Source organism: Syngnathus typhle, linkage group LG19 (genome assembly GCF_033458585.1).
Source record: "Syngnathus typhle isolate RoL2023-S1 ecotype Sweden linkage group LG19, RoL_Styp_1.0, whole genome shotgun sequence".
NCBI classification, from domain to species: domain Eukaryota; kingdom Metazoa; phylum Chordata; class Actinopteri; order Syngnathiformes; family Syngnathidae; genus Syngnathus; species Syngnathus typhle.
The window spans coordinates 9,214,804-9,236,204 of record NC_083756.1 but is presented as its reverse complement, the minus strand read 5'-3'; the positions used below and the strand labels follow the sequence as shown (position 1 = coordinate 9,236,204).

At 51.1% G+C, this 21,401-nt stretch overlaps 3 protein-coding genes across 11 annotated transcripts in view; all 3 read right to left on the bottom strand.

The window, feature by feature from the left end:
• The window catches only part of ptprn2 (protein tyrosine phosphatase receptor type N2), a 56,556-nt gene extending 53,882 nt beyond the window's left edge, over positions 1-2,674 (bottom strand). For all 4 annotated transcript variants that reach the window (XR_009710498.1, XM_061266054.1, XM_061266055.1 and 1 more), the window contains exon 1: positions 2,542-2,674. Coding sequence is in view for 3 of the 4 variants with exons in the window: in XM_061266054.1 (XP_061122038.1) it covers positions 2,542-2,629 (88 nt within the window). In the remaining variant the exon portion in view is untranslated. The remainder of the gene's footprint in view (positions 1-2,541) is intronic.
• ncapg2 (non-SMC condensin II complex, subunit G2) lies at positions 2,671-9,882 on the bottom strand. Of its 3 annotated transcripts, XR_009710497.1 has the most exons (29): positions 9,792-9,882; positions 9,503-9,634; positions 9,123-9,290; positions 8,945-9,050; positions 8,708-8,868; positions 8,488-8,622; positions 8,291-8,385; positions 7,856-8,012; positions 7,693-7,785; positions 7,509-7,625; positions 7,252-7,428; positions 7,028-7,180; positions 6,734-6,956; positions 6,564-6,664; positions 6,277-6,444; positions 6,105-6,175; positions 5,874-6,042; positions 5,620-5,799; positions 5,431-5,541; positions 5,210-5,365; positions 5,030-5,132; positions 4,724-4,923; positions 4,500-4,625; positions 4,248-4,351; positions 4,067-4,167; positions 3,911-4,001; positions 3,757-3,834; positions 3,429-3,488; positions 2,671-2,783 (listed from the first exon to the last, which is right to left on the bottom strand). XR_009710497.1 is itself a non-coding variant. In XM_061266052.1 (27 exons), exons 2-27 carry the CDS (start codon positions 9,578-9,580, stop codon positions 3,774-3,776), a joined length of 3,405 nt encoding a protein of 1,134 aa, XP_061122036.1. In that variant the 5' UTR covers positions 9,581-9,634; positions 9,792-9,882; the 3' UTR covers positions 3,603-3,773. The 3 variants fall into 3 exon arrangements, 2 of the variants coding, with proteins under 2 accessions (XP_061122036.1, XP_061122037.1); XM_061266052.1 differs by lacking the exons at positions 2,671-2,783; positions 3,429-3,488 and having other exon boundaries at positions 3,603-3,834; XM_061266053.1 differs by lacking the exons at positions 2,671-2,783; positions 3,429-3,488 and having other exon boundaries at positions 3,603-3,834; positions 9,132-9,290.
• A 253-nt stretch (positions 9,883-10,135) lies between these two features.
• On the bottom strand, positions 10,136-21,333 carry esyt2b (extended synaptotagmin-like protein 2b). 4 transcript variants are annotated; one of them, XM_061266208.1, is made up of 23 exons: positions 20,682-21,333; positions 18,645-18,686; positions 18,345-18,479; positions 18,150-18,226; positions 17,987-18,059; positions 17,700-17,789; positions 16,903-16,958; positions 15,649-15,769; positions 15,273-15,449; positions 15,131-15,213; positions 14,996-15,044; positions 14,616-14,705; positions 14,434-14,529; positions 13,675-13,731; positions 13,310-13,384; positions 12,913-12,999; positions 12,695-12,844; positions 11,908-12,272; positions 11,668-11,766; positions 11,348-11,479; positions 11,147-11,252; positions 10,997-11,046; positions 10,136-10,937 (listed from the first exon to the last, which is right to left on the bottom strand). In XM_061266208.1, the coding sequence occupies exons 1-23, from the start codon at positions 21,156-21,158 to the stop codon at positions 10,874-10,876; spliced, it is 2,751 nt and encodes a 916-aa protein (XP_061122192.1). In that variant the 5' UTR covers positions 21,159-21,333; the 3' UTR covers positions 10,136-10,873. The 4 variants fall into 4 exon arrangements, with proteins under 4 accessions (XP_061122192.1, XP_061122191.1, XP_061122195.1 ...); XM_061266207.1 differs by lacking the exon at positions 13,675-13,731 and adding an exon at positions 14,131-14,232 and having other exon boundaries at positions 20,682-21,332; XM_061266211.1 differs by lacking the exon at positions 13,675-13,731.
• Positions 21,334-21,401: the final 68 nt, after the last annotated feature.

The window sequence follows — 21,401 nt, the reverse complement described above, 5'->3', positions numbered from 1 at the left end:
AAGAAAACACGCATGCGGAAAATACAATTATAATTCAATGCGTGTTTAAAACAAGAAAAGGAAGATGCAGGGCGGGCAAGAATGAAAAGCTGGTGGCTGATTGAGGGGACTTTCTAACCAGAAGAGAATAAAAAAAAAAAAAAAAGGTTTGAATGAGAAAAGTGTTCCTTGGAGCATGCAATTTGCATAGTGTAGAGCGGGCAGGCTTACTTTACCTCCTCATCACTTTTTTGCCTTAATTTAATCAGGAAGCGTGTCAGCTCTCAATATTAATTAGGCCCTTCCATTAAATCAAGCATGCAGCCGAGCGTGCGCCTGCTCGATAAAAGCCGCATCCTCTTCCTTCCACTGCCGTGGCGGAGATGATTAAAAAGGACGCCTTTTAATTCAAACGTAATCTACGTTGATGTGGCTGATGAGCGATTAAGAATGTAGGTGGAACAACAATCATCCAGTCTCAATGGCAAAACCAATGTCCACCAGCTAATTGGTCAAACTTTGAATTGGCTCTAAATTCCATGCTTTTCATTTAGAATACATTCTTACACACACAAAAAAAGCCATTTTTGTTGAAAATCTATCTATAAAAGCCATGAATCATTTGAGATTCCGGCGAAAGCAACAGAACGAACCGAGGGAGCAGGTGCGAGCGGGCCTAACAGAGAATTCCCATGCAGGTCGTTCTCTGCCAATTCCTGGCGACATGCCTGTCCGCCCGGCAACAGCCAGGCCATGAATTAAAGATGGCTGCGTCGCCACGGCAACAGGCGCAAATGGGCGAGTTTGACCTGGCGTCTGGCCTGAATCCAATGATGCCGGAGTGTCTCTCGGCCGTTCACCGACCAGCGCTCAGCCTTTCTTCTTCCGTTTGGACATACTTTACGGTCTATGTTTTGACCTTTTCCCGTTCTCTTCATTAGGACTCCATGACTCATCCTCATATCACATGAAGCCACTTTCACAGCCCCCGGGAGGCCAGAAGTGTCCTTGGTCACAGGCGGCCGGGCGTTATTTTGCCAACAGCGTCTCTCTCCGAAGGAGGCTACGCTAGCCGCTATCATTGAAGTCTTCTTCACACTCCTTCTGTAATCACACCAACCAGTCAGCCAGTCAGCCAGTCAGCCAGTCAGCCAGTCAGCCAGCCAGTCAGCCAGCCAGCCAGCCAGTCAGCCAGCCAGCCAGCCAGTCAGCCAGCCAGCCAGCCAGCCAGCCAGTCAGCCAGCCAGCCAGTCAGCCAGCCAGTCAGCCAGTCAGCACAGGAAGGATCACACTGAAATGTGTGCTGCCATCCCACCTATCTAACCACACTAACCATATACTGTAGCTAATTACACAATATAAAGCCGAAAGAGCTTAATGGATGATCAAATGAATCAACAGCTACGCATGTCAATCATTCAGTCATGGTTTAGAGCCATTCTTTAAGTTGGACTTGTCTAAAAGCTCTGGTTTGAGCGTCAACAGTCAGTCAATATTCTCCCATTTCTAGGTGGCTACAGACTTCCTGGAATGCGATTTGGCATCCAACGTATGGCAGAGCAACAAATCAACTGCCACGTGGCAATCCAAAACGTATATCGTGATTCTCCCTCCCGGCGAGATGCATTGTCACGCTCCACTGAAATGTCACGGCACGACCACGCAGGCGTCACCTGTCAAAAGCCATAGACATCAGCAATATGGGATGTTGAGCAGCAGCCATATGACAAGTTACATTTCCCCGCTCTGCCTGCCTGCCTGCACAAATGCCTCCAAGTGAATTTATAAAGGCTGCCTGCCACCGTTCCATATTCCAAATCCATTCATACGCTATAATGATAAAGCATTTTACGGCTGCCGATACAATTGACGGTGACGTTTGTCTCCCACGCTGCGCTGCGCTGCGCTGAGCTGCGCTGCTGACGTACACGCACGTTGATGCTTCCAAATATACGCGGCATGTTCAATCTTAAACAGCCTGTATGAATCATCCCTCAAGTTCACACTGTGGCTCCGTAACACAAGAATGGGAAGCAGTGGATGTTAATAAGCATTTCTAAATGTCCTGAGCTGAATACATATAGCGTTTGCTGTTTTATGTACAGTATCGATGCTCCCTGAATGGCCATCCCAGCCAATCACTGAAGATGATCATCATTACAAAGTCAGAGCACCAAAGATGCATGTCATTGTTTGGAATACAATTTGTAAAAAAGATTTCAATCAACTATCTAGGAATACCTCCAAATGTCCCATCTTCTTCTAAATTGCAGGCGTACCTAATATTGTGACCAGTAGGAGTCAATCAAGATGCCACTTGGGCCTTGTTGCCAATGATGTAACCTTCCTACGGGATGTATGGATTTCACCTTGCAACTCCAAACTATTATTAGGAAAAGTTTTGTTGTTGTTTTTGGGGAAGATGAGGTAAACATGCAGCCCAATGCGTGTGTGTGGAACTTAATACGAGGGGTCTCAACTTTTGTATACATTCAAGATTTGGACCCGTATCGTGACAATTCAAATAGAACATTTAAAAACGAGAGAGAGAGGCGTGCTCACCAAAGCTTCCGTCGGCTCGGGCAGGTGCGAAGCAGCACAGGCAGCCGGCCAAGGCCAAGACGAGCGCGGGACACCACAGAGACTCCATCCCGCCGCTTGGCTCAATCCATGCGCGCCTTACGAGCACATGACTGCGGCCGACACCAGGTGGGAGCGGCCCGGGAGGAATCGCCGGAGCTAGAAGAGCATGCTGCTCGCTTGATTCGGGCGGGGGAGGCTGGCGAAGGAGGAACCTAAAATGGCTGCGAGATAGAAGGGGAGCCCAGCAGAGCAGAGCAGAGCAGAGCAGAGCAGAGCAGAGCAGAGCAGAGCAGAGCAGAGCAGAGCAGAGCAGAGCAGAGCAGAGCAGAGCAGAGCAGAGCAGAGCAGAGCAGAGCAGAGCAGAGCAGAGCAGAGCAGAGCAGAGCAGAGCAGAGCAGAGCAGAGCAGAGCAGAGCAGAGCAGAGCAGAGCAGAGCAGAGCAGAGCAGAGCAGAGCACGGCCGTTGGTTTTCAGCACCGAGAACAGCGACTGAGTCAGACGGACGAGCCCCTCCTAAATGTGACGTCACGGAGACGTGGTGGGGAAACGTGCGCGAGAAGAACGGGCAGGGCTGCATCGATGCGATGGGGGATCGAGCTTGGGAGGGAGGGAGGGGCACCCGAGTAGCAATAAAAGGGGGAATTCGTTTTACTATAGCTGTTCTATTTACCTAGTATTAAAAAGTAATCATAATAATAATAATTGGCGGGAAAAAAACAACAACAACACAAATCAACACCAAATTTGGCGGCCATCTAACGTGACTGGACGCACAACAAAAGTGTCAAAGAACGCATGCACAAAAGTGAACAGGATGTCAGCCATTTCATCCCGGACAGTACAATAGTGAGACATGAACGTCATACCTGAAAACAATGAAATAGTATGTCGTGTAGTCTTAAGCACCAACCCAACACCGTTCTTGCCTGTAAAACAAATACAGAAATATGACAAATACAGAAAAAGAGCAACTCTTAAGTGGCATTTTTTTCGGAAATGCTTTCACATGACAAATACAGAAAAAGAACAACTCTCAAGTGCCACTTTTTTCATAAATGCTTTTAATATGACAAATACAGAAAAAGTGCCATTTTCTTTATAAACGCTTTTACTATGACAAATACAGAAGAACTCTTTTTTTTTTTTTTCTTTCATAAATGCTTTTAAGACGAAAACCAAACAACTCTTCAGTACCATTTGTTTGTTTTTTCTCAAACTTCCCATTGTGTCAAGATGTCATTCAGCGACGTCACAGAAGATTGATAAATGGCCCTGCAAAGACAAGATGATGTTTGCTTTACAGAGCAAATATTCTTTTGTAAATTGCTCTCATTTGATGTGAGCCCACCCTTGGACATCGTGCTTTGCATTTGCTTGCGCGTGTATCCGTTGCTGCACAACCATGGCGATTTTCTTCAAGCACTCATTGGGCCGCATCGCTGCAAAAAGATGAAATGTGAAATAGGATTCGACGAGGCGGTCGGTATCAACGGGGCCCACCCACCGTGTCGCAGGACCGCCAGGAGGTGCACGACAGCGGCCAGCTCAGTCAGACTCAAGTAGGTGTCGGAGTAGAGTGAGGAGAACATTTCAGCCCAAAAGGCCCTGAAGGCAACACGCAAGCTGAGTTGGATACAGACACAAACTTGATCATTCCATTTTTTGCCCCCAAAGCTTTTTCCTACCCGGTGACAGGCGACAAATGGAGAAGGACTGACAGAATGGTGCTGGAGAGAATAGGCAGGTCATCCACTTTCTCTGGAGTTGTCACCTCTTCGGGCTGCGTCATCTTTGGGGTGTCACACCATGTAGCATTTTCCATGAATGTGCCTGAATCTTTATGACCTTCCTTAATGGTATCTACTTAACTGATCCTACAATACATTGATCCAGGGGCTTCAACCAGACCAGACCAGACCACTGGCCGCTTCACTTACCTTCTGAAGAGCATAGCTCGTTTCCACCACCACAATGGCGAAAAGGGTGTCAAAGACTGCGCTGATTTTCGAGGCTTGGGCCACTCGAAGGAAGTCCTGGAGCCCGCTGACAGCCGACTGGCACAGCTAAGACACAATAACGACAAAGTGGCAGTGTGGAAAATTGCGGCACATTGCAAACAAATGAAAGAAAGAAAGAAAAACGAGTGCAAGTGTCTACGTACACGTTTACCCTCTTCGGGCTCTTTCTTAAGTCGCCCGGCCAAGAGCTCTATAATCTTCTGGAATATGTTTGCTACCACCGACAGACACTTGGTGGCAGCATCCCGCTGGTCTCCAGGTGCTTTGCGCTCAACCGCGGAGTAACTCGCCATTAGCTCCTTCAGAACCTGCAGCATGGCGGGAATGCACAAGTAGCTCGCGGCTAGAAGCCAGAGGGAGATGCGTCCGCACAGCGCGAGACAAAAAGACGCACAAAGTCAGGGACACGCACTTTTATGCAGCGTACTTTGAAAGCAAGCTCCACCCACCATCAGTTGGGCGTACGAGGAGCGAGCAGAGGTGCAGGACGTGAGCGTTGAAGGCGTCGTCGTCCAAACAGAGCACCACGTCGCCGCACATGGTCAGGAAGGCCTGAGTGGAAAGAGTCTTCCAACGCTTGCAATGGAGGAAATATCACGAGCCCGCACCTGAGAGCACGCAACACTCGCCTGGATTATCTCCGCTGCCAACGCTCTGGAACTGTTCGCCTCCCCTTGGCCGTGGCCGTGCCCCTGATGAGCTTTGGCCAGGACGGGCAGCACCCTCTCGCCAAGCCACGCTGCCGTGTACTCCAGAGATTGCAGGTACTCGCGGCCCTCCGACAGCTAGAGGGTTAGGGGGCCGTTTATTTGCAAAAGCTGGCTTTTCCTTTTCCTGGCTAAAAACTCACGTGGTGTTGCAGGTGCACGCTGAGGCGGCCGTGATAGGTGAAGGCCTTAAGGGCCAGCTCTGCGCCAGCTGCGCCCTCAGAGGAAGCGTTGAGGTGAGTGGACAGCACTGACTGTGGAAAAGACGGAAAATAGCCAGCGTGACTGAAAATGCAAAACATGGAGGGGGAAATGAACAAAAAGACACACACCTTGCAGTTGCCTAGAAGAGTGTAGAGATGCTTAAGTGGACCCTGACTGAGAGCCAGGACTTTGTTTCGTGTAGACGGGTGAAGGAGCAGGTGGTCCAAGTAGGCCAGCGCCAGGTCCGGCTTAGCCTCCTCCGTCACCTGGATGGTTACCTTCCGCTTGGCGTTGAGCCGGTGGGGCGGCTGAGGGAGGGGGAGAAGTGGCTTGAGCGTTGCCACGACGACAGACAGACAGAACGAGCGGCCCACCGACCCACCGAGGAACAAAGCCCTCGACTCTCGGGCAGGGCTTGGCTAAGCCACTCTATGAGGAGCTCCAGGACGCTGGCGGTCTTGCCCCAACTGCACATGCAGTCCAACAGCTGGCCGTAGACGGAGGGCGGGGCTTCGGGTTCCATCTTCCTCAGACGGGCCAGCACGCTGAAGCTGGGACAAGACTTCAGAGTAAGAAGAGGCAGATGGATGCACTCGTTGGTGCCGCCACTCACCTAAATGTGGCCACCGTGGAGAAAGGCATGAAGGAGGCCATCTGCATGAGGGCAACTTGGCAGCGCTCATCCTGAAGAAAAGAGGAGAGATGAAACATCACGCATAAGAGATGGAACGGCAGCAAATTAAAAGACAAGGGAAACGAGTCAAAGGTCACGTATGAGCGAGTACCGTGAATTGGCTCAAGTATTTGCTCATGACTTGACCAAACTGGGCGTGCACGTGCGTCCGGGTTTCCTCGTTTTGCTCGAGGGACCTGCTGATGTTCTTCCACAAGATGACCACCACTTCAAGCAGAGTGGCCACCACGTCCTTGTCCAGCGCGAAAGGCTTCTCGCCCTGAGACCGAGGAGAACGGCACACGGGCGTCTCGGCGTCAAAGACTTGACGACAAGCCGGTCGGTCGGTCGGTGGTGTCACGCGGGCCAACGGAACAACTGTCGCCGTATTCGTCTCACCGCTCTGTTTTCCTCGTCGCTGTCATGGAGATCGGCGTCGACGGCGTCATCGCGCCGGATGCTCAAGTTCAAAACTTGGCGGATGGCCAGCATGAACTTCACTGATGGCAAACATACAGCTGCGTTTCATCTCGAAGCGCTAACCACCTCACGGCGCGGGAATGTTTTACCTATGTTATTGGGGGCCGTGTGCACGCTGGCGTACAGGTAGAACTTTCGAGCCGCCGCCGGGCTCATCTGGATGAGGGTGACGCAGCGGTTGCACCGGTCCCTGTCGCTGCCTTTGGCGGGGAAAAAGGAGTCCACGAGCAGTTCGGCGAGGCGCTTGGACACGTGTGGCGTGTCGCGGGCCAGGCGGGCCACCAGGTGGTCCAGGCTGCACACGTCCCAGAACTGCAGTCATTGAATTCATGAAGACGGCCGGGGTTGCTCATGAAAGCATCGCGGACGGCGCCTCAGAATACCTTGGCCGCGCGGACCGCCTTGACCTTGAGGAGCATGTCGACAAAAGCCACGCGGACCTTCACCGAGGCATCGTGGAGGCTGTTCTTCCACTTGGGCATCAGCTTCTCGAGCGCGGGGTGGCTGAGCACGTTGTCCAAGACAACGCACAGATACTGAGAACCAAAGGCTCATTCAAGACTTTTTCCAAAACAACAAATCTCTTTTTGTCAAGAGGAAGTCACACCGCAAAGACGGCGCAGCGGACGTTATCGGAGCTGCTGTCGCCCGCCAACTCTTCCAACTTCTTCAGGAAGTCCACGATAACGACCGACGGGAGCAACTCCCAGCACCTGGCGAGGACCTTGCAGACGCCCTGGATGGCATTGCAGCGCACCACGTCATGCTTGTCGAACAGCAGGACCTTCAAACGGAGACAAGCAGCCTAACAGTGAGCACGCGAGATTGGCCACGATAAATTCAATGAAATAAAAACAAGCCTGCCTTGAGTTTGTCCAGCTGCTTTTGAAGGGCCTCTTCGATTTCCGTATCGGGGTCAACGATGGGGAAGGCGTCTGCGAACAGCACTGTGGCGTTGGTGCGGACCTCAAAATTAGGAACCTGTAAGGAGCAATATGTTGCGAACCGACCTCGCGAAAGGGCAACGAGGTGGGTGGCCAGTACGCACATTGAGATACTTCCAAAGAATGGGCTTGTAGAGGGCGCTGAGCATTTTGCCCACTGAGGGGCAGACATTCTTCTTGTGGAAATAGAAGATGATCTGTGGGAAGGAGAGAAAGAGAGAACGTTTAATGCCCTTAACATTGAAAGGGATTCTGCCCATTTTTTACCTGTCGGACTTTGCGGCAAAGAGGTGACGACCTCTGCAACAGTATGGCGCACTTCATCAAGTCCTGTATGCACTCGCTTTCTATCTTCTCCAGGAACTTGCCGCTGGCCTTTTTCCATGCGCGGAAGTAGATCTCGGCGACGTCCTCCGTGGCCACCCTGGAACGAGACCATGACGGTGCGAGTAAGAACCTTACAACTCCTTAAGAAGACCTTCATAAATCCTCTCTCAATTTCCTTTTCCCCCATACAATCCATCAATACGCCTTACGCCCCCTACTTTTGACAAGTCAATCTCTGTTCTCAAACATTTTTTTAAATAAACACATTGAGGTTAAAAATCACTGCCAATTAAAAAAGAAATGGTGCCACCTGGCGGACAAAAAGAAAAACACTGAAAGGAGAGCGGTCTAAAAAGGTAGAGGGCGGCCTCTCACGTGTTATAGAACTGCAGCTGATTTTTGATGGCTTCGTGGATGAGTGGGACGAAATCCACGTGCCAGCTGAAGAGAAACACCATGAACCGCTTGCCCTGTGTTGCCACACACACACACACACACGGCGGTTGATACTCTCAGCTTGCTTGCTTGCTTGCTTGCTGGCAAGTGGGGCGAGCCAAGCCTTCTGCACTCACGTCGTCGTTACGGATGAAGCTGGTGGCGCGGAAACACTGCAGCAGCTGCGCGCTCAGCTGCTGGCCGTCCTCAGAGGCGTAGTTCACATTGGAGACCACCTTGTGTAGGCTCCACGCTCTTTGGAGCTCAGTGTTCTGACGAGATAGGTTGAAAAGGAGCGATGCAGCAATATTGCGATTGCATGTGTGCCTTTCATCCCCCCCCCCCTCAATTTTGCACCATTTTCTTGGAATATAAGATCTTGTTCAAAGCGATGACCAAAGCGGTGCGGCCAAACTTGTCTTTGTTCAGCAGGTCTTTCTTCCACCAGGCCTCGCACAGCGTTTGGATGTGGGGCAGCACGTTATCCTCCGTCCTGGGATGCGACGACACCAGAACCTCTGGATGTGAAAAATGGAAATGCTCAGCTCAAAACAATAGTCCAAAGAGAAATGCGCAAAGCGGTGGCAGACAAACCGTGAAGCTGGCGGGTAATGTTAAGAAGCCCGTTGTAGGTGTCGCCATTTTGCAGGACCTTCAGAGATACGGTGGCCACCAGAGTCACGGCAGCCACCACGCGTTTCTGGAGAAAAGAGGCAAATGAGCAGAACGTTCCCCACGAACCCCTCCAAACAATCACGTCAAATCAACACACGGGATCCACCGCAGACTCGGCATCCGTGACCTCGTCCCAGCGTTCCGGGGGCAATTCCAGAAGGACGTCCCGAAGGAGAGAGGCTAGTTCTCCCCACACCGCCTCACGCTGATCCCTTGCCATCTCCTCCATCACCTCTTCAAGGTCAAAAGGATCCGTTCTGTCCTTCTGCTCAGCAAAACCGCAGGTTGAATGTTGAATGTGATGCATTTCTACACACTTTTGCTTTGGGGTTTTTTTTCAAATACGGTGTGGCACATTCATTCGTTTGGTGGTTTGAAGTAACAAATGCAAGCACAACATGACTATGACGTAACAACGTTTTACCATTTGCGGCGCACTATGTTAGACATTCAAGTGTACGCTTTCCGATGACTTACGTGAAGTTGGACGAGCTGAAGGAAGTCGTCCACATGTTCCTTACAAGCGGCTTTAATGAAAGCCGCACGCTTCGACATGTTGTCGCTTTGAATGGAGCGAGAAAGAAGAAAGTTTTGTCGAACCGAAAAGCCCTGCGGGAAAGTGGACACAAGTGTCACCAAAAAGCCACTTGACGGCCGTTTGAACCCTAGGGTTATTTCGAAAGGTCAACTGTCACCAACAATGATGTTGTATTGTAGTCGTAATACACTGAAACACGAAAGTGGAGCTAGAATCGTCTTTTATTACCTTTGGCAGCGACTATTCGGGAAGCTAGCTAGCTCATCGTCCGGCTCGCGGGTTCGGCAACCCGCGCAAATTCATACGCCTCGTTACGTCATTACGTAAAGCGTCTTTGTGACGCCACTGACATGCAGTTATCCGTTTTAACCGCTGGGTGGCGACATCGTCTCATATATGCTCTACCTTGGCCATTCAATGCGGGGAAAAGTTGGCTTTACGACCTTTGACTTGTGTCACAAATTGTTATTGTATTATATAGATAGAAACTAAACTAACTATCTATATATACACATATATACGTATCTAATTAGAAAAGTGTATTTATTTTTCTCAATGAAATAATCACACCATTTTCAGAAAGGAAACAATTTATTCATCAAAAAGCCACACATCATTCAAAATGAATAACTTTTAAGAAGGCGGAAGTTACACGGTGGTGAGGTTTTTCCCTTTTTTTAAGGCACGTGATAGATTAAAAAGCTTCAACAAACACAAACAGTTATAACCGCATAGCAAAAAAGAGATAGAAACCTTTGTTTTAGACAGTTTGCTGTCAGCCCAGCATATTAAAAAAGCACGAGTTGTCTGTCTCTCGTCTAGTTTCTTGCCTCACATCTGAATCCCCTCCATTCAAGTAGCTCTATTTTTTTCCTCCATCTTTTGCCTAGCCCTATAAAATGCCCACAAAAGGACCATGCATGTCCAAAAGGAAAGAAAACTATATTGCACAAAGTCCACCTAGAAATACACAAAGCATTCCGTTTGATGTGCATTCCATGTTTGAAATCAGACTAAATAAACAAACAAAAGTCAAAAGCATCCACGAGGGAGGACAAAATATAAACACCACCTGCGGGACTCATTCTGCTCCTTTGGTAAGAATTTGTCACATTCTTTTTTTTTTCTTTTTTTTTTTAATGCCCTGCCAAGTTACAAACGAGCAATATCACAAACAGCGACGAGACCTTTCATTATGATGACAATATGTTACAATATTTGGATGCGCCGACGACGGTCAGTATGGGAAAAGGCATGCTGACAAAAATGTAGTGTGGAAATAAAAGGTTTACGAAATTCAGCCAAACAAATCACGACGTAAATGTCTCCTCGATGTTCCTTTGAGACGGCAAACCGTCTTCGCTCAGCTCATGCCTACAAGAGAAGATCATTTCAAATATATCCATTCCATATTATTTACGTGAACACGTTACCATTGCGTCCATCCTTTGGCTATATCTTCTCCACTTAAATGGACCAGCACCTGAAATTGTACACGGAAACCTGCTCACTGAAAACCATGACGACTCTTGAATTGTACAAATCCAAGGGCCAACCCTTGCAAAACAGGAAATGCACATTACTTTTCCCAAAAGGCCTTTGGGTTTGGACAAGATGTTCCCTCCGTTCTTCACGGCGACATCTAGCGTTCTCCTGTGGAGCTCCACGATGGACACGCTGAATTCAAACCTGCAAGTCGACCAATCCTTCAAACTCCAAATCAAACCCACAGGTCTCATGCTAACGCTAAAGTGTAACACACGGTCCGAAAAGACACAACTCACGTTTGATCGTAAACAGGGTTGAGGCTCCTTTTCACCGTGCCGGTCTTCCTCCTGCCCGTGCGACTCTTGTCGGGCAGCAGGTAGAGGCGGATGAAAGGATCCGAGGTGTCTTTCGAGAAAGCCATCAAATTGCTAAGGAAACACACGAGACGAAAAGTTGACGTTTGTGCGTGTTGTCGTGAGTTGTCGGTGCCGCTCTTTTGGTTAGCGGTAGAGACAACCTTTATGCGAACGAGAAAATAGATACGGGAAGTTCTTAAGTGCAGCGACCGACAACGACGGAAATCCTTTTCACCGACGTTTCGCCGCCGCGGGCCTACCGGCACGCGTGAACCACCACGATGAGCTTGTTGCGTTGGACGCTGTGTCGAATGGTCAGGTGGACCTCACCCAGGAGGAACCGGCTGGAGGTGGAGCCGCTGGAAACACATCAAAGCACTTTGGCTGCTTCAATCTGCTTGCTCAAAATGGCAACGGACACCTTGGTCATAGAGGCAAGAGCCTTGTTTGGCAATAGCAAGATGTCAATAAAGAGGAAATTGAAAGGGAAATCATTTTACTTGTGCAGCCGCCCTAGCCTCTGCCGGAGCTCCAAAGCGGCGAAGGGCAGCGAGACGTCCGAGGCCAGGCTGGGCGTGGACTCGCTGTGGGCCAAGTGCTTCCGGGAGGCTGAGATGCCCACGCACAGGCTGGAGACGCTGCGCGGCGGCGGCGGCGGCGGGACGGCGCCGTACGGCTCGCCGTCCCCATGATGCAGCGTCGCGGAGGAGGCGTGCGCCGGAGGGGGCGCCGGGCATGGCGAACCAGGCGGCGGCGAGGACGAGGCGCTCGCTCTGGTCCAGGCGGCCGCTTGGGGTACACTGGACTTGCGGACCCGGACTGAAGAAGGTTGGTCTGATGAGACCTGCTTCTCCAGTGACAGGATCTAAGCACATTTGACACAGAAGTCAATTTTCCCAGGTTTCTTTTACACTCCCCCAGCACTTTTCATTTGTATTTCTTTGGAGTTGTGTGTCATTACACGGAAGAAAGGCCACTCGTGACAAGAGCAAGAGCAAGAGCAAGAGCAAGAGCAAGAGCAAGAGCAAGAGCAAGAGCAAGAGCAAGAGCAAGAGCAAGAGCAAGAGCAAGAGCAAGAGCAAGAGCAAGAGCAAGAGCAAGAGCAAGAGCAAGAGCAAGAGCAAGAGCAAGAGCAAGAGCAAGAGCAAGAGCAAGAGCAAGAGCAAGAGCAAGAGCAAGAGAAAGAGAAAGAGAAAGAGAAAGAGAAAGAGAAAGAGAAAGAGAAAGAGAAAGAGAAAGAGAAAGAGAAAGAGAATTCTAAAAGCGTGTTGAAGCGCTTTTACCAACCCGCAAGGCCATTTTGAATCTGATGCTGGAGCTGGGACCCGAGTCGTTGAGCGGGAAGCACTGCGTCAGCGTCATGTCCTCTTCGGCCAGGAGGCCGCTCAGCGGCACGCTCAGATTGCCCAAGGTGCATTTGCTCTTTTCGTCTTTCACCTGCCCGATACATCGTTGGGAGATGAGCGCAAAGCTATAGAGTGCGGCGGCAAAATGGCGCTTTTTACCTCGACCTCCAGCTCCTGTCTCCTGGGATTGTGAACTAGAAATGAGAAGGAATCCTCCCACAATGGCTCCTTGGTCTTGTAGCGAATCTTTGACAACAGACGGGAAGACAAGGAGGACGATACGCCTTACAAACTCGGCAAAATAGGATCGTATTGCCAACCTCAGTGGACAAAAACAATTCCTACACCCAAATATAGATATGAAACAGTGGCATCATCCAAGTCAAACTCTAGAATTTCCTCACACTGGCCATTTCTACGTGACGGCTCTCTCTCTCTCGGCCGGCGCCTGCGGGCGGGCATGCCGAGCGGGCGCCTGCGGGCGGGCATGCCGCCCGCATCCATTCGCCATTCAAAGTTCAGCATCCATATAACCTGGTCTGCAGGCGAGCCCCACCTTACTCTCTTGTGTCTTGTGCCCGACGGTTAATTGCACGTAAGGGCTGGGCTCGCTGCTGCTCTTCTTGGCCGACTGAAAACAATCACGGACGGACAGACAGACAGACAGACAGACAGCGATTGATCCATCTGCGGACATTGGTAAATACATTACACGTGCGATACGAGACGACAGTGGCGTGTTTTCATGCAAGGTTTCCCATGAATAATAGATGGCCGGCGGCGAGCCTGGCGCATTTGATATTCCGCCTCATCTGAATGCAAATGAAAACGTACGTACCTACTGCACTCGATGGAAGGAACATGCAAGAAGAGCGTGAGAGCATGCGAGATGGCATTCATCACACGTGCACTACTCGTTACCTTCAAGGCTTTAAAGACCTGCTTCAACCCGTCGCAGGTGAAGTCCGACAGGTTGCTCTTTGAAAGCCAAAGAGGACGTTTGAAAGGAGGGGAAATAGAAACATCACAAGCCACAGTTAGCAGGTTGCAAAAGAGGAGATTACTTTGTGGTTGGGAGGGGGGAGGGATGGATGGATGGATGGAAGACTTTCTGGAAATAGTAGATGGTCTTGCTGACAGCCAGTATAAATAACAAAGCTGTCCACTCGCTCTTAACTGTCTTGAAAGATGAAATTCAACCCACGGCGTTCGACCACTTCTTCCAAGTATGTTTGGTTTCAATTCAAGCGCATCATGGCCATTGTTTGCGCTCACTCCAAAGCAAGCCATTAGTCGTCACCGGGCCGTGCCGGGCCGTGCCGGGCCGTGCCGGGCAGCGCAGCCCAAACACCACCATGCTCCAGGAAAAGCACTCACGCCCACGGTGCGATACTCGGAGCTGTCGCTGTCGCAAAACACCAGGCCGGACGCTCGTCTCTCGCTTAAATTGCCGCAGCCTAAGCTGCCGCTGAAGAGGCTCTTGGAGGGGGGGGGGGGGGGGGGGGGCAATGAGGATGAAGAAAAAAGAAACCAGCGGTCGTTTGAAAGGGTCGCTCGGCTCCAAGCTAAAGTATGATGAGGAGCTTGATAGTAAAGAAAGGTCTCGACGTGGAGTTCTGTCGTCACGCAAAGCAAAGAACACAGCCGGCAAACTTAAGGCTCGTGGTACGCTTTTCTTACCGGCAGGTTCTTGGCCGAGTCCAAATAGACGACCAGCAGCGCCGACGACAGGCCGTCGTTGGCCAGGCTCCTGTCTGCTCGCACGCTTCGCAGCACCTGAGTGGCCCCGAAGCAGGAGTCAGACGCCGGGCGACCGACCCCAGACCAGTCGGCTCGGCTCGACTCGGCTCGGCTCGGGGTACCTGCTCCAACTTCTCCGACGTGGACAGCAGAGAGAGCCACTCCAGTTTCAAGTGGAGCTTGCCGGTCGGCGCCTCCTCCAGGTCGAACCACTGCCGAGCGCACGCACGTTTGAGTTACTCTGGCCAACGACCCGGGCTAAACCTAACCTATTTAGCTCCGGTGGTCCAAACGAACAATTCTCAGCTCACAAATGTAATAATGTGAGTCCAACTCAGCTCGGCTCAGCTCAGCTAAGGCATTTTTCCTCATTGTGCAGACTGGAGGTGGATTCAGCGGTCTCATTACTCCCTTTTGTCTACTCAAAGCCGACTGGCTTTACTTGAATGCTCACTCCACACATTTGCTGACGCGGAGAAAGGGAGCCTTTAAAAGCGCTCACCTCGTCCACCTTCTGTTCTTTGTGCAGCTCCGTCATGTCGATCATCAGACTGCCGACCATAAAAAAAATCAAAAAGATCAACCAAAGCGTCAGGTGGTAAACCATGACCATCTCCCCCCCCCCCCTCCGACGCACCTCCCCAGGAAATCGTCTTTGTCGGGATCCTCGTCAAACAACTCGATCTCGAGGTGCTGACCCGACTGCTCGTAAACCAAAGCCTGACGAGGGCGACGGTGGTTTAGCGTCGCCCGCCGCAAAGGGCCGTGCATTTTGTCACCTCGAAAACTTCGTTCCATTTGGGGTGAAGGCTCTCCTTGACGGTCTTGCTCTGGAAGAGTTGATTGGCGATCTGCAGGATGCCGTAAGGGTCCGACTTGCCCTTGATGAGCCCGCCCAGGAATTTATCCTTGCCTTCCAGATCCTGAGCTTCCAAGAAGTGAATCCGAAGCACTCCCTGAAAGCATTTCAGACGAGCTCATCGCCCAAACATAAAAGCAACGGAGGCCGTCCGTCGCCGACTTGTTGCGGCGCTGACGGGGGCCGCACCTTGACCCATGGCCTTGCCGCTGCGTGGGAAAATGGAATGGCCGCGCCGGGTGCCGAGTCGGACTTCACGCAAGTTGCGAGAAACACAAGCGCAAAGGCCTACGTACCTTGGGCATGGGGAAGCGAAGCTGGGCCAGTTCCACGTCTCCAACCAGCGGGATTGTAATCCGGTTGGGCGAGACCACATAGGACGAGATGATATCTTGAATCAGACTGTCGGAAAGTCCGCTGCGAGGAAAGCAAACAAAAAGCCCGTGCCTTATTTACTTAGCAACCGGACGAGTAAAAGACGGCAAGCCAATCTCATTTTGGCTCTAGCCCGGACCAATTAAGGGCGCACCCAATCGATAGTGTGTATCTTTTTCAAGAAGCGGAGACAAAGACAAACAAACTTTGGCTGACTGGCCAATTTGCCATTTGTTCCATTTAGTGACATTGCAATTTCAATTTGATGGAGAAATCTCGTAGCTTCTTCTTCTCTTAAGCGTTGGAAAACAAACAAAGCGGCGGGGGGGGGCCTCATCCACAAATCCTATAACCATGTCGAAATAAGCAAAGGTTGAAATGCGAACGCAGCAAAATGTCCACACTTTACTCACGGTTCAGTGGCAAAAGGTGGCAATATCATTGAATTACGACTACTGTCTGATGCCGAGGTAAGGCCAGCTTTTTCGCAAATTCTGCCTAGCAACAGCAAGAAATTCTCTTGGCAGAGGCTGCAGCAGAGAATTTAGATTTTTGAAATTCTCTCGATATTTGGTGATTAATGCTATATTTATAATAATACGTATATTATATTCACTCGATTGTTTTGGGCCTCACACACTGTTACAGGATGAACGTGTTGCATAATAACAGCCAGTGAGCAGCCAGTTGATCCTGTCAGTCTAATTTCACCACCGCGACCTCTCCTTCACCAGCCCACACCTCCTTTCGTGCCACAACCACACACACACACACACACACACACACACACACACACACACACACACACACGCACACACACACACACACACACGAGTATTGTATTGCACAAGCGCCGTTGATCTTTTTCACCTCCACAAAGGACACCAGAAAAGGGCAGCAAAAACATGTCTGCTGTACTCAGAGGTGGCAAAAGTACCCAGGACTTGTAGAAATGAAAACAGGAGGGGAGAAGAATCCATCTTCAGCTTTATGGGAGGCAAACTTTTGAACAGCCTTTTTACAGCAGATTTAAGAACTCTCGTTGGGGGAATGGGAAATACGGCCTCAATATTCGTTCGGTGTAATAAGGTTCTTTGGGAGAAATGATTAATTGACATCCATTGACTTCCCCTTAAACCTCCAAAGGGCTTTGAAAAAGGAGCACATCCACTTACGTGAGCCCGGGAATGTCCAGCACGTTAGTGAGGCCCGTCCAGTTGATGTCGACAAGCTGCCATGAACAAACAAAACAAAACAGAGAGAGAGAGAGAGCCCGTTCATTGTTATCCATTCACAGCCTGCTGGATCGACAGAATAATGAAGAGCGAGCGCAACGACACGTCTTGTGGGGATACACAGTGACTGCACGCACGCATTTAATATGAATGGGACACCAGCAGAGAGCGGGATTCCCAAAAGACACCTCTCAAGGCATCATCACGTACCGGATGAAACGCGCCCCAGGGACTTTACAATAGTGGCGCCCGCCATCTTCTTTGGCTGCTGTTTATGAGCCATTGTGGGTGCAAAAGCTTCATGGGCCGTACGCAGCCGTTTCAAAGACGAAAACGCAATCAGACAAGAGGAACAATGGACACACACTCGGAGAAGCATCCGCCGCATTGCTATTACGCATTCTTGGCACATGGGCGGGCCACCCGCTAAAAGCTTTGCTCCCATTTGCTATAAGTGGCTCCAAAGTGTGGATTCTTAGAACCGGCGAGGGAGATGAAACCACCACGTGGGGCAGCACAGAAAAAGCAATGAGCTTGGCAGAAACCATATTTTATGGCCTCCAATCATATGGCAGCCAGACGCTCCACCTACGCTGTCCGACGATGGTATGCAGACAGTGGCAAAGACTTGGAGTTCAAGCAAAACGTGACTAAATATTGACTTGCTTTCACTTCTTATTCTTACAGAATGTGCCAAGCACTTTTTCAACCTGCATCCAATAATGGACTAAACTTACAGGCTTCTTGAGGAAGAAGAGAGAAAGCGCTCCGACCAGAGGCACGTCGCCCAGCAACGGCTCCATCAGCACACGCAACACGCCGTGAATCTGAGGGATTACCACAGGAACGCGTTAGTTAACACGCTCACACAAATGAAATGGCCTTCCTTCCTTCCCTCCCAGTCCCTCCCTCCCTCCCTCCTTACATCCCGAGTGGAAAGGACGCAATAGAACTCGCGTGAAGGTCACGCGTGAGCCACAAAACACTTTGCTCGAGTGAAGACGGCATGTGGGCCAAAACTGACCTGAATGCTTCTGATTCCCGCTTTGCAGTGGTAGCGCTTGATGTCCACGTCGATCTCTGTGTTACCTACAAAGCTAGCAAACAACGAGCCGTCTGTTCATGACGAGCGCCGAGTTGTCTGTCGTCGGGCCTCGTTAGCTTAACTGGCCCTCTTTTGATGCTACCTGATTTGGAGATCCATGACGATCTGCCGTCGGTCCACGTTCTCCGAATAAACCTTCACGCCGTTGACCCTCGGAGGCTAGGGGGGGGGGGGTGGTTGGGCGAAACTTTCATTTTTGCATTTGGGCAACTTTGCAGCACTTCATGCACGCAAAGCTATCTTAGTGAGAGCAGAGTTTTTTATTAAGGAAGCTCACTTTGTCTCCCATGTCGATCCTGCTGAAGCGAAAGGTGCTGAGGTGGCCGTTGGACTCCTTAACGGCCGGCTCCAGCGTGTCTCGGAACAGCTTCTCCACATACTTGCAGATGTAGGGCCACATCTGCTTCACCGTCTGACAATACCAAGAGCAACGCTGAGCATTTTAAAAGGCCGGCACCGTGTCCGCCCGTCTTTGCTACGTGCAAGAAATGAAAGTTGGAGCATGCTGAGGCCTTTGGAATGTACCGTACGGCGGCACTTTGGTCGAGCCAATCATGCCGACAGACGCTTCTTTTACCTTGTTTAGCCACTCCACTCTCTCCACGTCGGGGAAATGGACCTGCGGGAGGGAGCAGCGGACAAATCCCACAGTAAGCCTGATGAATGCCAAAATATCTTCAAAGGTCAACAACAATTTATGATGAGGCCGTTGGACATAAAGCAGAATGGCCCAACTGAGCCCAACTTTCACTTTCAACTCCCTGAGTGAAACTCCAAATGTTGAAACTGCATACAAGCAACAAGTGATGAAGCAGAGTTCTGATTCCTGCTGACCTCGGATCACACATCTAATAGAATGCTTGAATAGCCTGCATGTTATTTCTCAACTTGAGGGATTTTATGATGTAAATACATTGTTGAAGGTGAAAGCTGCCTGACTAAAACTTAAGTGAGTGCCGGGCCGGGCCGTGCCGGGCCGTGCCGTGCCGGGCCGTGCAAGCAAGCAAGCACTGTGTTGTGTCAAGCTGTGGAAAAGGCTGCTGATGAAAAGAAGAAAACGTTGACACGGTATATCAAAAGCTGCAGACAGAATGTTGCACACAAACAAGCGCAGAACTAAAGCTTGCGTCAGCAGATGTAATTAAGCCCAATTGGATCCGGACACCCACTCCCTTTTGATTTTTTTCACTTTGTCGAAAGGTCCGTTCAAATCAAACCGATACTGACATCCATGTCAATTCAATCCAATAAGATGCCATGGTCAACATGGCTCACTCTGACGCTCAGCGAGATCGCCTCCGACCGTCAATGAGGGATGGATTGAACACGGGCCAAAGGAGACGCCCAGCTGCTCGATGCGACTCAGCCCCTCCCCACGGTACACAGACCCCCCCCCCCACCCAAATGCAGCAGCGTGACTTATGGCATGCAGTCAAGCAGCCAGAACACAGCGCCATTCCCACCAGAGCCCCCGCCAAAGTGCTTATGCGGCATCAAGTCCGACTTAGTATTGAGTCATCTTGAGCAACCAAGCGGGATGTCAAGAGAGGGTTAAGGCGGCAACAACCTGGATGAGGAAGCTGTGGATGGAACTGCATGTGAGAGGCACACGCATGACACACAAGCTGCAGCGGTTGGGGGGGGCGTCTGGACCAAGTGCAACCAAGTTAGTCATTTAGCAGGTAAAGCCACTGCAAAATGTCACCAGAATGGAGGTTGTGAGAAAGCTTTCCCCGCCCCGAGCAACTTTGCAAGTGGGTGGAAGTGAGGCGGGCGGGCAAGTGGTGAGGAGTGAAGTCCAACAACCAATCATGCTGGCTCGTGTCTCTCACTCTGTTGCTTCAATTAAAGCTCCAGAGAAGATGCTGCGGTTGCACCATGCTTTTTTTTCCCCATAATCGCGACGCTCTTTGCATAAAGCAGCACCGCCGGGCATCCTCGGGGCCGAATCAGCACAAAGACATCGTGCAACTTTATTTGTGTGTTTTCTATACGATGCATTGTGAGCAAGAGGCAACTGTGAGATGAGGTCATGTCGGGATCATGTCCGTCCAGCCAGCCAGCTAGGCAGCTGTGACAGGACAGGACAGGGCAGGACAGGGACAGGGACAGGGACAGGGACAGGGACAGGGACAGGGACAGGGACAGGGACAGGGACAGGGACAGGGACAGGAGTCTCCACTATACTGTACCCATTTGGACAGAAAATTCCAAACAGTAGCAAATGACACACACCAAATAAAATCTGGGTTTGCAAACTGCCAGTACTGGCATTGTATTTACTTACTGATAGCAAATCTTTAACACAACCTGTGACACTGATAAAGTCAATCAGAGGGAGTGATGAGGCTCCATCCCAAAATAACAAGGTGTCTGGTTAACCATTGTACCCTGCTGTATTTAGCTCAGGCTGCATGGGGCTATGGATCCAACGTCACTGCCTTACGTGGGCTGGGGTGGGGTGGGGTGGGGTGGGGTGTGATCGGGTGGGGTGGGGGGCTGGACAGCTGGTCCAGCAGTCACGGCTTTACACCTCCAGTCAGTCAGTCAGTCAGTCAGTCAGCTGACAGGCAAAGTTTGAGTCGTACAGGTGGCGGGCGGGCGGTGGTTTTACCCAGGGAGGCAGGTCCGAGGTGCTCAGAGCCGTCGCAAGGCTCCTCTCGTCCCTCTCAAGGAAAGCCAAAGCCCGACTCAGGCGACTCCGCTTCTCAAAGGCATTTCTCCTCCACCAGAAATAAACCACGAGTCCGATCAGCATCCAGCTGAAGCTGAACTCATAGTAGCCCAGTGCATAAATTGGGAAAATGAGCACAAAGGTCTTGGCGAATTGCACCCACGTCTGCGTCAGCTCGCCGGTGGCTGTCACGGGGCTGTCAACGGCGGGCGCGGAGGGGCGATGGAAGCGGGCACCGGGCGGAGCGGGCTTCGGCGCGGCGTAGCCGTTCTCTTTGGGTGCCGCCGCCGCCGCCGCCGCCGCCGCCGCTGCCGCTGCCGCTGCCTCTGCGGTGGTGTTGCTGCTGGTGGTGGTGGTGGTGCTGCTGGTGCTTCCACCGTGGGCTCCTCGCACGGCCGTCATGCTGTCTCTGGACATGTCTCCGTGTTCCCAGTGTCCAAAAGGGCAGGTGCGGTTGCTTCACATGCACGCCGTTGGTGAGCCATAACCCTCACGGAGAGCCCTAACACAGGCAGCTAGCCAGCCAGCCAGCCAGCCTCGCGTCGCGTCGCGTCGCCTGGCTTCGCTTCCCCTCGCCTCACGTCTCCGGCCGGGGTGGGAATGAACATTCCCAAAACGTGCACAGGGGATCGTGTGCTCGAACGCGTCTGTTTATGTCAA